General features: G+C 66.7%; 1 protein-coding gene across 1 annotated transcript; it reads left to right on the top strand.

Annotated features, from left to right (window-relative positions):
- Window positions 1–5,079: 5,079 nt before the first annotated feature.
- Window positions 5,080–11,924, top strand: NAT8L (N-acetyltransferase 8 like). The gene is made up of 3 exons (XM_045474800.1): window positions 5,080–5,565; window positions 6,890–7,054; window positions 9,618–11,924. Exons 1-3 carry the CDS (start codon window positions 5,190–5,192, stop codon window positions 9,983–9,985), a joined length of 909 nt encoding a protein of 302 aa, XP_045330756.1. The 5' UTR covers window positions 5,080–5,189; the 3' UTR covers window positions 9,986–11,924.
- The last annotated feature ends 507 nt before the right edge of the window (window positions 11,925–12,431 follow it).

Raw genomic sequence — 12,431 nt, 5'->3', positions numbered from 1 at the left:
AGAGTCCTACCTTGGTCGCGGTGGGAGGTTGAGGTAACCGCCTTAGCAGCGACGGTGTCTCTAAAGCAGGCCAGGGAAAGACAAAGGGGTGCCGAAGCCATCTGAAGCTTAGACCGGCTCTCGATTCTGGAAATGAGCGAGGTACACGGTGGGGGGGGGGGGGCGCATAGCATCAGAATTCTAATGTCCTGGGGCCCCAGGATGGGGCAGAGGGGTGGCTGAGGCAAGTGCCTCTTCCCCCGGGGCCCGCCCAGAGGGTGCTGGCATTCCGTTGGCTGGCTTCGGTGGGATGCACCCTGTGTTCTCTGCTTGGGTGGTCAGATGTAGCAAATACAGATCTGGGATCGGCGGGGACTTTTCAGTATAGAAAGTACAAGTACTTCTAGTGTACGTACTCTTTAAGTAGAAGCATGTCAGTCCCATGCAATATTTCGGACATATTTATACTACAAGTTATTCATATATCCGAAATTTAAATTTAACTGGGCATCCTGTATTTTGTGGGCAGCCACAAGCCCTGGCACAAATTGGGGTTTCTATTACTGTGAAAGATCAGGACGGCCAAGGGTCAGAAAGCCTCTCCTGGGAGCACCCTTGGGGAGGAAGTAGGGGCCCGAGCCCCGCAGGCAGGGCCTGGGGTGGCAGGTGGAGGGGCCAGGATGCTGCTCTGCCTGCCATGCTAGTCTTGGGGTATGTTCTGGACCCCTCGAGGCGACAGAGAGGTCCAGGGAGCAACTGGGTAGATGTGCCTGGGAAAGGGGCTGGGGAGAGAAGGTCAGGAACACAGGTGCTGGCCAAGACCCTGTGGCCTGGGGGCGACCAGAGCAGAGGTGAGGGCCAAGAGGGAAGAGAGATGAGGGGCCCCAGAGGAGAGGGGGCAGCCATGAGGCAGGAAGAGCCCTGAGACAGGTGAGGGCTTTGGTTAGAAAGGAGGGGTCCACGTGTCACGTGCTGCTGAGGTCAAGCGAGGGCCAAGCCTGGTTCTGGACCACCAGAACAAACACCGGTCGTTGTCGGCCTTGGTAAGAACAGGGTCAGTTGTGGGTGGGGAAGGCCTGAATGGAGGTTTCGTGGCGGGGAGTGGAGGTGGGGAGAGTCGGCACGGACAACTTGCAAGTTTAGTCTTGCGAGGCTAACCGCCGTCCCGGAGCTGGGACGTGGCTCTCCTGCGCATCTGAGGCAGAGGCCATCAAGAGCACTTGCCACGACCGTGTGTAAACATGACTCTCCCCTAAGCAGTGAACTGGAAATGAAGCATCTCTACGACAGCTTTTGTGTTTTCTGGGCTTGATGGTGCCTTAGTGTCTCAGTGCTGTCTGCCGTTGTCACGTCCTTACCTTCAAGTCACTCCTCTGCCCCTTGCCAGGCCCTTGCCCTCCTGCTCCCAGCCAGCTGGGCACTCCTACTGCCCACTGCCTGCCCTGAAGGGGTAGAGCCCCTGGTTTAGAGCCCTGCCTCCTAGACCTCGCGTCATTCTCCGTGTTGCATGTCTTCAAGTATCTTCCTAGAAAACACTGTGGTAAGCGAGCTTTCTGAGCTGGCCCGTCTGAAGACAGCTTTTGCTTGCGTGTTCAATTCATAGCCCTTCCTACCTCAGGGCCTTTGCACAGGCCGTCACCACTCCATGGAGTGACCCACTTGGCCGCCTCCTTGACCCGTTCAGTCTTGAGTCCCTTACAGCACCTTCCTTCGGTTTGTTTGTCCCAGTGCCCATCTCTTTCATTAGTTTATTTCCTGCCCCTCCCTCACCGGATTGGAAAGCCTCAGGAGAACAGGGCTTTGTTCTTTTCAGGGCCCAGTAGAGGGTGGGCACTCACTGAACCTGTGTGCAAGGGAAGGTTGCGTGCTGGGGCATGAACTCCGGGCGAGGAGCTTGAGCAGTTTGGGTCCACCTGCCTCCAGCTGCTGGCAACCGGTGCCTGTCGGGAGCTTTCTTCCCTCCCCACCCAGGCAGCTCTGGGGACTGAAGGTCCACGCAGGGCGCTGGGCGGGCTTCACTCAGCACTCAGTCCCTTAGCTTGGGGCAATAATAATAATCACTATTGCGCCCCACCCCCTTTTCTCCTGGGGCAGCACCCGTCAGTTGCACAGGGACTTCCCATCTCGTCTGTTTTCCTTCTTTTTTTCTTCCTACCCCCTGGTCTTTTGGCTCACTTCCCTGGAGACCCTTTGGCCTTCCTCCAGCACTCCCACCCATCTCTGTCGCTTCCCAGGCCCCTGTACCTCTGACGGCCAGCGAAGCTTCAGGCTCAGTCCCCAGTTCTCCCCCTGCAGGGAGGGACCGGCTGGCCCTTGCCACATTCTCGGAGGACGTGGGTCTGCCCCCAGATGGACCCAAGGGTCCCTTCACCTGGGGTGAGGACTATTCTGCTAATGCACCATCCGGTGTTTGGCGCCCTCCCCCTGCAGCTTTTGGAGTCTGGGAGGGGTCCCGCCCCCCCCCCCCCCCGCATGCCCCACCTCCCTTGGGCCCCTGCCTAGCTCTGACTGCAGTGTCCAGACCCAAGGGGCTCGGGGTGGGACTGCAGGTGGTCGGGGCAGCCTTGGCGTTGTGGGTGGGGAGGAGACTCGGGGCAGCAGCAGCCAGAGGGGTGCCCGGGAAAATGGGCGGGGAGAACAGACCGGCCCGACCTCGCCGACCCTCGATTTCTTTGTCTGTGAAATGGGTTCCTCATGTGGGCAGAGGGTGCACAGGGGGCACCCTCACGTCACCCGGGAGGAAACGGGCTCATTGGCGGGCCTGGGAGCACTCTGCAGCCTGTTCAGGCTTCCCTTTAAGGCCACCCCTACTCAGAGTGCTAAAGCGCAGGCCATGACGTCTCCAACACCTTCCAGGTGGCTGTCCCTGGGGTCCAGCTCTGCCCCTTGCAAGCTGAGTCTGGCTGCCTCCTCCCCACCTCGTCCCAGCACTCTGCGGGGCCCTCTAGACCAGGAAGCAGCAGCGCTAGGCTAGTCAAGCCATTATGGCCCCCGTGGGGGGTGGGGGGGGTGGGTGGGTGGTGGCTTTCAAGGACTTGGGCCACCAGGAGGGACGAGCCTCTGCAGATGCAGAGCTGAGGGGCCACCAGAATCAGGCTGAGTGGCCAGTCCAGGTCCTTTTCTCCATTGGCTCTTGGGGGCCAGGGGAGGGGTAGCCTCAAGCCCAGGGTCTGGGGGTGAGGTGGGTTGGGTGGTAGCCAGCAAAGGCTGTGGCCCTACAGGGGCTGGGCCACTCTGCACCGAGGGACCTCTTCACACCAAGTCTGGGATCAGAGGTCAGGGCTCAGGGCACTGCCCAGGAGCTCCTGGGCCCTGGACCCGGTCCTCCCTTCTCCTGGCCCCATCACAGCACAACAGTGTCCCCCAAATCCCTGATACGGTGTTCAAGACTCAAGTCCCAAGCTCCACCACCCCTTCCTCTGAAGCCGCACCAGCTGCCCCTCTCCATTCCTTGTTTTTCCCGCCTGGACCCCTTGCTAATGGTGTCGGCTTTGCCACACTTCTGCCATCCACCTGGGCAACCTCAGGACACCCTGGAGCCCGGTCCCCCAGTGGCTGGTCCGGGCTTCCGGCAGCACTCAGGCAGCACGCGGAGGGGTTTCTGAGTGGATCGTGTGCTCCTGTGACAGGCTCCATGACTCCACTTTCCTCTCCTGGAGGACAACCGCCAGACGAATCCTGGCATCTGGGAAACATGATGTGAGCTGGCTTCCCGTTTGCCCCCTCCCGCCACGGCCCTCGCAGTGGCGATCCTGGCCTCGGACCAGTTCAGCTCCTGGGTGCAGGGTCCTCCCCACTCTGCGGGGGTCCCTTGGCGTGACGCTGGCGAGGGCTAGTCCCCTTCCCTGCCTCTAGGTGGTCGTAGCGGCCTCGCTGGGCCCCAAAGCAGGTTGAGGGTCCTTAGGCCTGGTGCCCTAGGTCTTGACTCCAACCCTGAGGGTGCGGTAAACTCAGCTCTAGGCTGCCCTGCGGGGTCACCGCGGGGAACGCGGGGCGACGCGGGAAAGGACGCGGGGAAGGGGAGCACAGTAGCAGGGGGGCTGGGTTCAAAAAGAGTTAGAGGGGGGATCTGGGACTACCTGTCCCGCACCCTCACCAACCATCACACCCCCGGCCCGCAGCGTCGGCAGGCAGGTAGAGCTCGCGGGGACCGGGCAGACTCAGCAAGAACCACCCCCCCCCCCCCCCCCGCGCCCCGCACCTGCACCGAGATCTTGGAGCGCATGCGCGGGCCGAGGAGGGCGGGGGGCCGGGCCGGGAGGGGTCCTGCGGGCCCAGCGCCCCCCGTGCCCGCTGCGGGAATTCGGTGTCGGAGCAGAAGGTTGCTGAGCTGCGCCCGGACGCGAGGGGCTGCGAGCGACCTGGGCATCAGCGCCTGCTCCGACCGCGCACCCGCGCGTCCAGCCCGTGTGGCCCCGGGCGCGGGTTCCCAGGGGCGCCAGGCCCGGGGAAGCCGCGGCTCCGGTCCTCAGGGCCCCGGCCGGGCGTCGCATTCAGACAAAGGGGCAGGAGATGGAGATGGTTCCGTGACTGAGCCCGGCGGCCAAAGAGGAGGAGGACGCGGCGCTGCGGGCTCCAACGGCCCGGCCCCAGGACCCGACGCTCCCAGGCTCGCGCGGAGGGGTGGCGGCGCGGAGGTGCCGGGGCCGGGCGGGAGGAGCCCCGCCAGGAGCCCCGAGGAGCGCCCCCTCCGGGCCGGGAACCCCGGCCGCGCGCTCGCTCGTCCCCGGCCACCTCGCGGGGCTCGGCCGCTCCGTCGTGCCCCGGGCTGCCCCGCGCCGCCCCCGCCCAGGCGCACTCCCGCCGGCCGCCCGCACCGGCCGCGGCGCAGCGCCCAAGTGTGCCATCGGGCGGGCGCGGAGGCGGTGTCTGCTCCCACCCCCGAGATCACATGGTGACCCTCGGCAGCCAATGCAGTGGACGCTAGGACCCTGCGGGACCCCGGGCGCCGCGACTGCACCGGCGCCGCTGCATTATAAATACTTCTCCAAAATGCGGCGCAGCTCCCTGCGCGCGCCCCGGCCGCCCGCCGCCTCCGCCCCGCGCCCCTGAGCCTCCGCCGCCGCCGCCGCCGCCGCCGCCGCCGCCACCGCCGCCGCCGCCGCCGCCGCCGCCGCCGGTCCGAGGGCGCCGCGCCCTTGCCCTGGGCCCGGGCTGTGCCCGCCCGCAGCCCGGCCCGCGTCCCCGCGCTGCGCCGCCCGGCCGGGTGCATGCATTGTGGGCCTCCCGACATGGTCTGCGAGACGAAGATCGTGGCCGCCGAGGACCATGAGGCGCTGCCGGGGGCCAAGAAGGACGCGCTGCTCGCCGCCGCCGGCGCCATGTGGCCCCCGCTGCCCGCCGCGCCCGGGCCGGCCGCCGCGCCCGCCGCGCCCCCTCCCGCGCCCGGCCCCCAGCCCCGCGGCGGCGCGGGGGGCGCGGGGCCGCCGGGGGGGCGCGGCGTGTACATCCGCGAGTTCCGCGCGGCCGAGCAGGAGGCGGCGCGCCGCATCTTCTACGACGGCATCATGGAGCGCATCCCCAACACGGCCTTCCGCGGCCTGCGGCAGCACCCGCGCACGCAGCTGCTCTACGCCCTGCTGGCCGGTCAGTGCGCGGGGGACCCCGCCGCGCTCCGCCTGCCGCAGTCCGCGCCCGCCCGCCCCCCTCACCCCCGGGGACAGACGCACAGGACCCCCCGAGCCCCGCTCGCCCCCACCGCGGGGCCCGGCCCCGGGAGGGAAGCCCACCCCTCGGGCCCCCTCATGCCCTCTCGCACGCGCACAGACGCGCACCCGCACGCCATCGGCTTTCTGCGGTGGCCTGGGGCGAGGTGGCCCCCGGCGGCGGCGGCGGCGGCGGCGGCGGCGTCCGGGCTCTTGGCCAAGGCGCGCCGGGTGGGGGCGTGGGAACGAGCGCCGGCGGAGGGTAGGGGGCCGCGGGCGGGGGAGAGGGCGGGGGAGAGCCGGGGTCTCCACCTGCGTCCCCTCTCGGTCCGGCCCTGCCTCTCCGGTCCCGTCCGCGGTCATCCCGGGTGGGGGCGGGGTGGCGGCAGGTAGCGCCCGCTGCTGAGGCTCCGCGCCTGGCGCGTGTAACTATATATAATCCGCGGGGCGGGGGAGGCTGCCTCGGCGGCTCCAAGTGCTAATTTATGAGGGGAAGACAGCCAGCTCCCCCGGGTGCCGGGGGAGGGTGAGTACCGAGGAGGCAGAGCGAGGGGGCCGGGGGGTGGGGGAGGCAGCCCCCGCAGGGGCTTTGAGGCCTTTTCCATGGAGCCCCGGAGGGCGGTTGCCCCCATTTCACAGATGAGCTTGAGGCCGGGGGTGGTTGCTCTCCCAAGGTCACGCAGCAAAAGTGACTTTCACTGCAGGCGCGTCTGTCTCCTGGCAGCCTAGATGGGTCTGGAAACCATCTCGGGCTTCCCTCCCTCATCCCCCCACCCTCACCTCAGAACACTGGGGGGCTGGCCCTGGGGCCCTCTGCCGGAAGGCGCCCCCTGCGACTCCCCGAGTTTACAAGGTGGGACAGCCTGTCCGAGCCTCGCTCGAGTGCGCAGGGGTGTGTGCACGGCCGCTGCCACATGGGGGCCACATGGGCGGTGGGCACGGGCCACGAGGAACCCCGCCTGGGGGGGCTCTTCCTGCCAGACATGGAAGGCGGCTGCCCACAAGCCGCCGCTGTGCTCAGAGCGGTTAGAGATCCCGTGATGTCAGGTTACCGAACAGCGCGTCCTGACGGTGGGAAGTTTGCCGCGAGGGAAGAGAGGGAGAGGCCGGCAGGCCGACCCGCTGCTCCCGCGGAGAAGCGGCCGCGGCGTGCTGGGCGCATGTGCCCGGCTGGCTTGTTTAGCAGGGAGCTGCCGGGGGGTCTCTCCCCCAGCCCGGGTCGCCCGCTCCGCCCGCTGCTCACCGGGGCCCCCCTCTCCCTGCAGTGCTGTGTTTTGCCCTGACCCGCTCGCTGCTGCTGACGTGCCTGGTGCCGGCGGGGCTGCTGGGCCTGCGTTACTACTACAGCCGGAAGGTGGTCCTCGCCTACCTGGACTGCGCTCTGCACACGGACATGGCCGACATCGAGCAGTACTACATGAAGCCCCCCGGTGAGTCGCGTGTCTCCGGCCCCTTCCTCGCCCCTCCCACCGCCCCTCCTTCCGTTAGGGCCACCCTCCCACCGCCTGCCGCCCGGGACTGGCCTGGGGGGACAGACCGGGCCTGGGCGGGCCTGGGCTGGTGCACCCGGGGCCCTGAGTCTTCTGAGTGAGGGCTCTGGCAGGGGGGTTGGGGGTGCAGAGGGCCGGCAAGGGCTGGGGGAGGCAGAGCTAGGTCCCTGGTGCCGAAGCAAGGCCCCCGAGCATCTGCACAGACCCCAGGCCTCTGTCCTGCGTCCCGTGGGGGCGGGTGCGTGTGTCCCGAGCCGGCCCTGGGCAGCGCTGCCTTCCGGATGCCCTTTCCCCGGTGCCTGCTGCTCGGAGCGGGTGGGATCTTTCTCACCTCTCCTCGGGCCCCTCTGCTGTGCTTTGCTGGATCTTGGGCTGGCCTGGAGCGGCCAGGGCCCTGGCGGAGGGGGACCTCATGGTGGCGAGAAAGTTCTTTGTGGGGTCGCTGAGGGCTGTGAGCCCTGCAAGAGCAGGGGTTTTCAGTCTTGCCCCCACTTCTGGTTTCTGGGCCAGTTAGTGAGGCAGAGGGTCTTGCCCCAGCCCCCGGGCTTCTGTAGAGGGAGGGCCTGGGTCTGGTCTAGAAGGGTCTGCAGCCCTTGGGGGCTGTCCTCTGTCCTCCGGGCTGATCCTGAGGCAGGCAGGGTCCTGGGAGGCAGGGCCACATGATTTTCTCCATGTCCTGAGCTAGCTGGAGGAGGGAGCCTGCGTCTCAGCCCTCTGGGGTGTTGGGGTCTCCCAGGTGCCAGACGGTTCCTAGGCTGAGGAGAGGGGACCGTGTGGCCGGAACGGTTGGTGAGCTCTAGGGAGGAGCTGCGGGTCACGGGGACAAGAGCAGCAAGGCTTCCGGAGCAAGGGTGCCCCACCTTGGCACCACCAGCCCCTGGCCCACCAGCCCCAGCCTGTGGTGCCCTGTCCTGCCCTGTCCCCACCCCCATTCCCAGCCCTTCAGCACCTTCGGTTTTCCTGGTCCCTTTCCTCAGCTTGAACTCAGCATCTTCTCGGCCTCCACGGAGTCCCAGCTTCTGCAGAAGGGCAAAGCCCACCTAGCTGGTGCCAAGGCCCAGGCTGCAGGAGCAGATCGGGGCTCGGGCTGGGAGCTGGGAGGACTCTGCTGTCGGCCCTGCTCTTGGGCCATGGTCTCCCTGGGTGTGAGTGCAGGGTGTGCCCTGCTCCCCCCGGAGACGTCCAGTAGGTTGCAGGAAGGGGCCCCAGGGGCAGGGAGGCTAGCCGACGGGGCCGTGCGGCTCGGGGTACAGGGAAACCTGGTCTGGCCTGGGTGTGTGGGGGGAGCCAGAAACCCTGATGGTGGGCAGGCTGGCTGGTAGGGGTCCATCAGGGCGGGGGGGCCCTCGGCCGTTCCTGAGCTCTGGCTACAGGCCAGGTGTCAGTATGGCAGGGAAGGAGACGGGAGACCCTGGGGCCAAGCTGACGGGCTGATGGGGGCCTGCTGGCAGACAAGACAGTGGGGGACCCTTGGGGGTCGGGCAAAGGGGTGAGATCTCTGGGCAGGGTCAGGTGCAGAACCTTTCTGGGGGGACAGTTTGGCCACTCAAGGGGAGAAGGTGGGGGTGGTTGGTGGAAGACCTGGCCACAGGCAGGGCGCGTGCAGGTGGGGCTGCTCAGAGTGGGCACCCCTGTCGGTCAGCCTCTGCCTCCTGTGGCGTCTGGGCTGGTGGTCAGCAGAGGTGACAAGGCGGGCTTTGTGGCCCGTGCTCTGCAGGCCTTCTCCTCCCGGTTGATTGTCTCTCCTCTTGCTTCTCCCCTCATCCCCCTTTGGCCTTTGTCCTCCTCTTCCCGCCCTGCGTGGGGCTGTGATTGGTCCAGGCCATGGGTGGGGACGGCTGGCCTGGCCACTGGGTCTCTGCCCAGGAGAGGCCAGGGTCAGTGGGGAGCGTGCAGTGGTGCCCACGTCCATCCATCCTGGTTTTCCACTTGGACCTTCTCCCGAGCCTACCGAGGATCTGCTTCTGTGTCCTGATCCAAGCAGGGCACGGGGCTCCCAGGCTCTGCTGCTCCCAACCCAGGAGAGTGGAGGCCACAGAGCTGGCAGGGCCTGAGGCCTCTGAGACCTCCTGAGGCCCCCCGGGGGCATGGCTCCCAGAGGGGTCCCGCTGCCCTGGCCTGTCCCCCCAGGCCCCCTGAGGTCCCCATTGTAGGGGTGCTTCCGGATGTACCCCCACGGCACCTGCCTCTCCCCAGCTGCCTGCTGTGGGCACAGGGCAGCCAGTGTGCAGAGTCCCAGGGGGCTGGGGGCCAGGGCAGGTCAGCTGCCCCTGGGGCCTGTCCGTGGCCATGCGCCGCCATCCAGGAATTCGTTCTGGGGGTGGCCGGGCAGAGGAGGGCTGTGTTTGGCCGAGGCCTGCCTAGCTCTTGGTCTCTGGGGGAGGGACTCGGGCCCAGGGCCGCAGCGGGCAGCGGGCAGGCCGGGCCCGGCCCTTTCCACTCAGAGGGGGCTCTGGAGGGGCAGCCGTGTCACCCAGCAGCTCTGACTGCCCTGTCCCTGCAGGCTCCTGCTTCTGGGTGGCCGTGCTGGATGGCAACGTGGTGGGCATCGTGGCGGCGCGGGCCCACGAGGCAGACAACACGGTGGAGCTGTTGCGCATGTCCGTGGACTCGCGTTTCCGTGGCAAGGGCATCGCCAAGGCGCTGGGCCGCAAGGTGCTGGAGTTCGCTCTGGTGCACAACTACTCGGCGGTGGTGTTGGGCACGACGGCCGTCAAGGTGGCCGCACACAAGCTGTACGAGTCGCTGGGCTTCAGACACATGGGCTCGAGTGACCACTACGTGCTGCCCGGCATGACCCTGTCGCTGGCCGAGCGCCTCTTCTTCCAGGTCCGCTACCACCGCTACCGCCTGCAGCTGCGCGAGGAGTGACCGCGTCCCGCCTGCCCGCCCACCTGCCGCCCCGGCCGCCCCGTCCGCCTGTGCCCGCTTCCAGACGCTCACCTTGGCGTTCGTGTTGGGTTTTCCCTTTTCAACATCACGCGGTTCTCTGGCTGGTTCTCCGGGGCTGTGGGGCTGTTGCTCGTCTGTGACACTTTTGGGGCTAGGTTGTTCGCAGCCGCGGCCCCTCGCCCTCTCCGGCCTTCCGGGGCCGCACCCTGAAGAGTGACAGCATGGACCGCCACGCGTCCACACGGCTGCTTGGCCTGCTCGAGGGGCCTCTTCCCGCCCACCGCCATCAGGGCAGGCCCAGCCTGGCCCACCAAGCACAGGACCTCCTCGACGAGGCCCCCCCGCCCAGCAGACCCCTGGCCACCAGCCAGGCTATGGCTCAGCTGTCGGCTCCCGGGAGGCGTGGCCTGCTGGGCCGGCCGGCCGCTGCCCCACGGGGCACGGAGCTAGCCGCGGGTCCCGCTTTGCTCTGTGCATGCTGAGGACACGGCCTGGCTGCAGCATGCCGCATGCCCCACGGCCTCCCGCCCTGCTGCCCTGCTCAGACTGGGCCTAGACTGGTGAGCGCCCCCTGCCCGGCCTTTGAGCTAGCCGGGCAGCCCGCCTGCCCTGGGAGGGGGGGGCGTGCCTATCTCTCGCCGCCCCTCGCTCCACCCAGCCCAGCTTTGCTTTGACATGGAGTCACATTTCTTTCCTTTTGGTCCCTGCCCCTCCCCTCCCGGCCCCAGCTTTGCTGACTGGCGTCCTCACCCACGTGTGGTTCCCGTAGCAACCTGTCGCACAGCCTGGTCGGGGTCCTTCAGGAGAGCAGGGTGGGGAGGCAGTCACGTGGTCGCCTCTCCCCAGTGCCAGCTAGAGTACGGTGGCCTTCCCCAGACCTCCCCGAGGACCGCCCTGCCTCACGGCTGCTGGGTTCTGCCCTGTGAATCTTACTTTACTCAGCCAGGCCGCTGCCAACACCACTGAGCCCACAGCTTCTCCCAGCCTGAAACCGACCTGTTTTTTAATAAGTTATTTAGACAGAATAGCACTCTGCATGACTTTAATTCTTGGGACAAAATGGTAGTTTATACCTTCACGCGCACACACACACACACACACACACACACCTGTCTAGAATATGCACTACTTCTGGCCCAGTTTGGTGGGGGTGGGTGGCCGGGTGGGTGGAGGGTTTCAGATTTTGAAATCTGGAGGGAGAACCCTGACTTTGCATTCTTTCCCCCTAAAGAGCATTCCTGGTTTGTGGGGAGGTTCTGGGCTGCCCTGTCCAGCCTTGGCTCGTAGGACTGAACTCAGGATGGCAGCAGGTTCCCCCCGATGCCTTTGGGAGGAGCGAGCGCTGTCTGCCTTGGCTGGGGGTGGGGGGAGGGCGGTACCGGCGTGCCTGTGCCCCCCCCTCCCCCCGCCTCTCCCTCTCAGGTGGGAGGTGGCTGTCAGGCTTGGGGTAGCCTGGACGGGGGAGGAAAGGGGCGGATGGCAGGGCCCACTTGTCCAGCTTGTGAGTCTGGACCCGGCCGTGGGGGCAGGAGGGGCATGAATACGGCCACCGAGGCCCCTCTGCTTGGTGGGGTGAGGAGGGGGGGTGGCAGGCACAGTGGGCCGCTGAGCTCGGTCCCGTGTGCGGGACACAGAGGGGACGTTCTTAAAAAGGCACTCCGGAAATCAGCAGACGAGTAAAACGAGCCCAGTTTCCCGAGGGGCCTTTTGTGCCTCAGCAATCGAGATATTTGCAGAACATTGTACAGACCCCACTGTCCCCTGTACATTTCTCCCCGGTGGCGTCTAGTCCCTGCTTGGGGATGGGAGTTTTGTAGACTGTACAGAAATCGGCACCCTATTTTCTTGCAGCTCTCAGATTTTGTTAATCTGGATTATACAGACAGACGTAAAGTGTTTTAGCAAAATGGAAAACAAACAGTTGTGCCTTTTTCCTCTTTTTGTTCGGATTGGTTTGGGCTTGGGGCGGCCTCAGTTGGCGTGGGGCGTGGCGGGGGCTGCGGCCGGGCTGAGGCCTGGCCGGGCAGGAAGGGCAGGTGGGGGCCGCGCGGGGTCAGCATGGTGGGTTGTGTCTTGTCAGTGGCAGCTTGGGGACGCTGCCAGCTTCCATTGATCCTGTGCCTTTGGAGCCTCTGGTCCCTGGTGTCGGGACTTGTGGGGTGGGTGGGGGCCGCTGGAGCCCCGGTGGGGCTGGGGCTCCGGAGCTGCCGGCGTCTGGTTGACGCTGACCACAGTACGTCACTGGGGTTGCTCCTGGGCAGAGGCGTGGCCCTCCGCTGCCCTGCTGGCCTCCGTCCGTCCGTGTGGGGTCTGTGGGCTGGGTGGGCTGTGGTGTCTTTCCCAGGTGGACGGCCCGGCCCAGAGGGTAGGGACACTGGCTGGGCTCCGCACCTTTCTTTACTGCCCTTCCACTGCCGCCAGGACT

This window comes from Leopardus geoffroyi, chromosome B1 (assembly GCF_018350155.1).
Source record: "Leopardus geoffroyi isolate Oge1 chromosome B1, O.geoffroyi_Oge1_pat1.0, whole genome shotgun sequence".
In the NCBI taxonomy this organism is placed as follows: domain Eukaryota; kingdom Metazoa; phylum Chordata; class Mammalia; order Carnivora; family Felidae; genus Leopardus; species Leopardus geoffroyi.
Note: the sequence above shows the minus strand (reverse complement) of the source record. Positions and strands in the feature narration are given on the sequence as shown.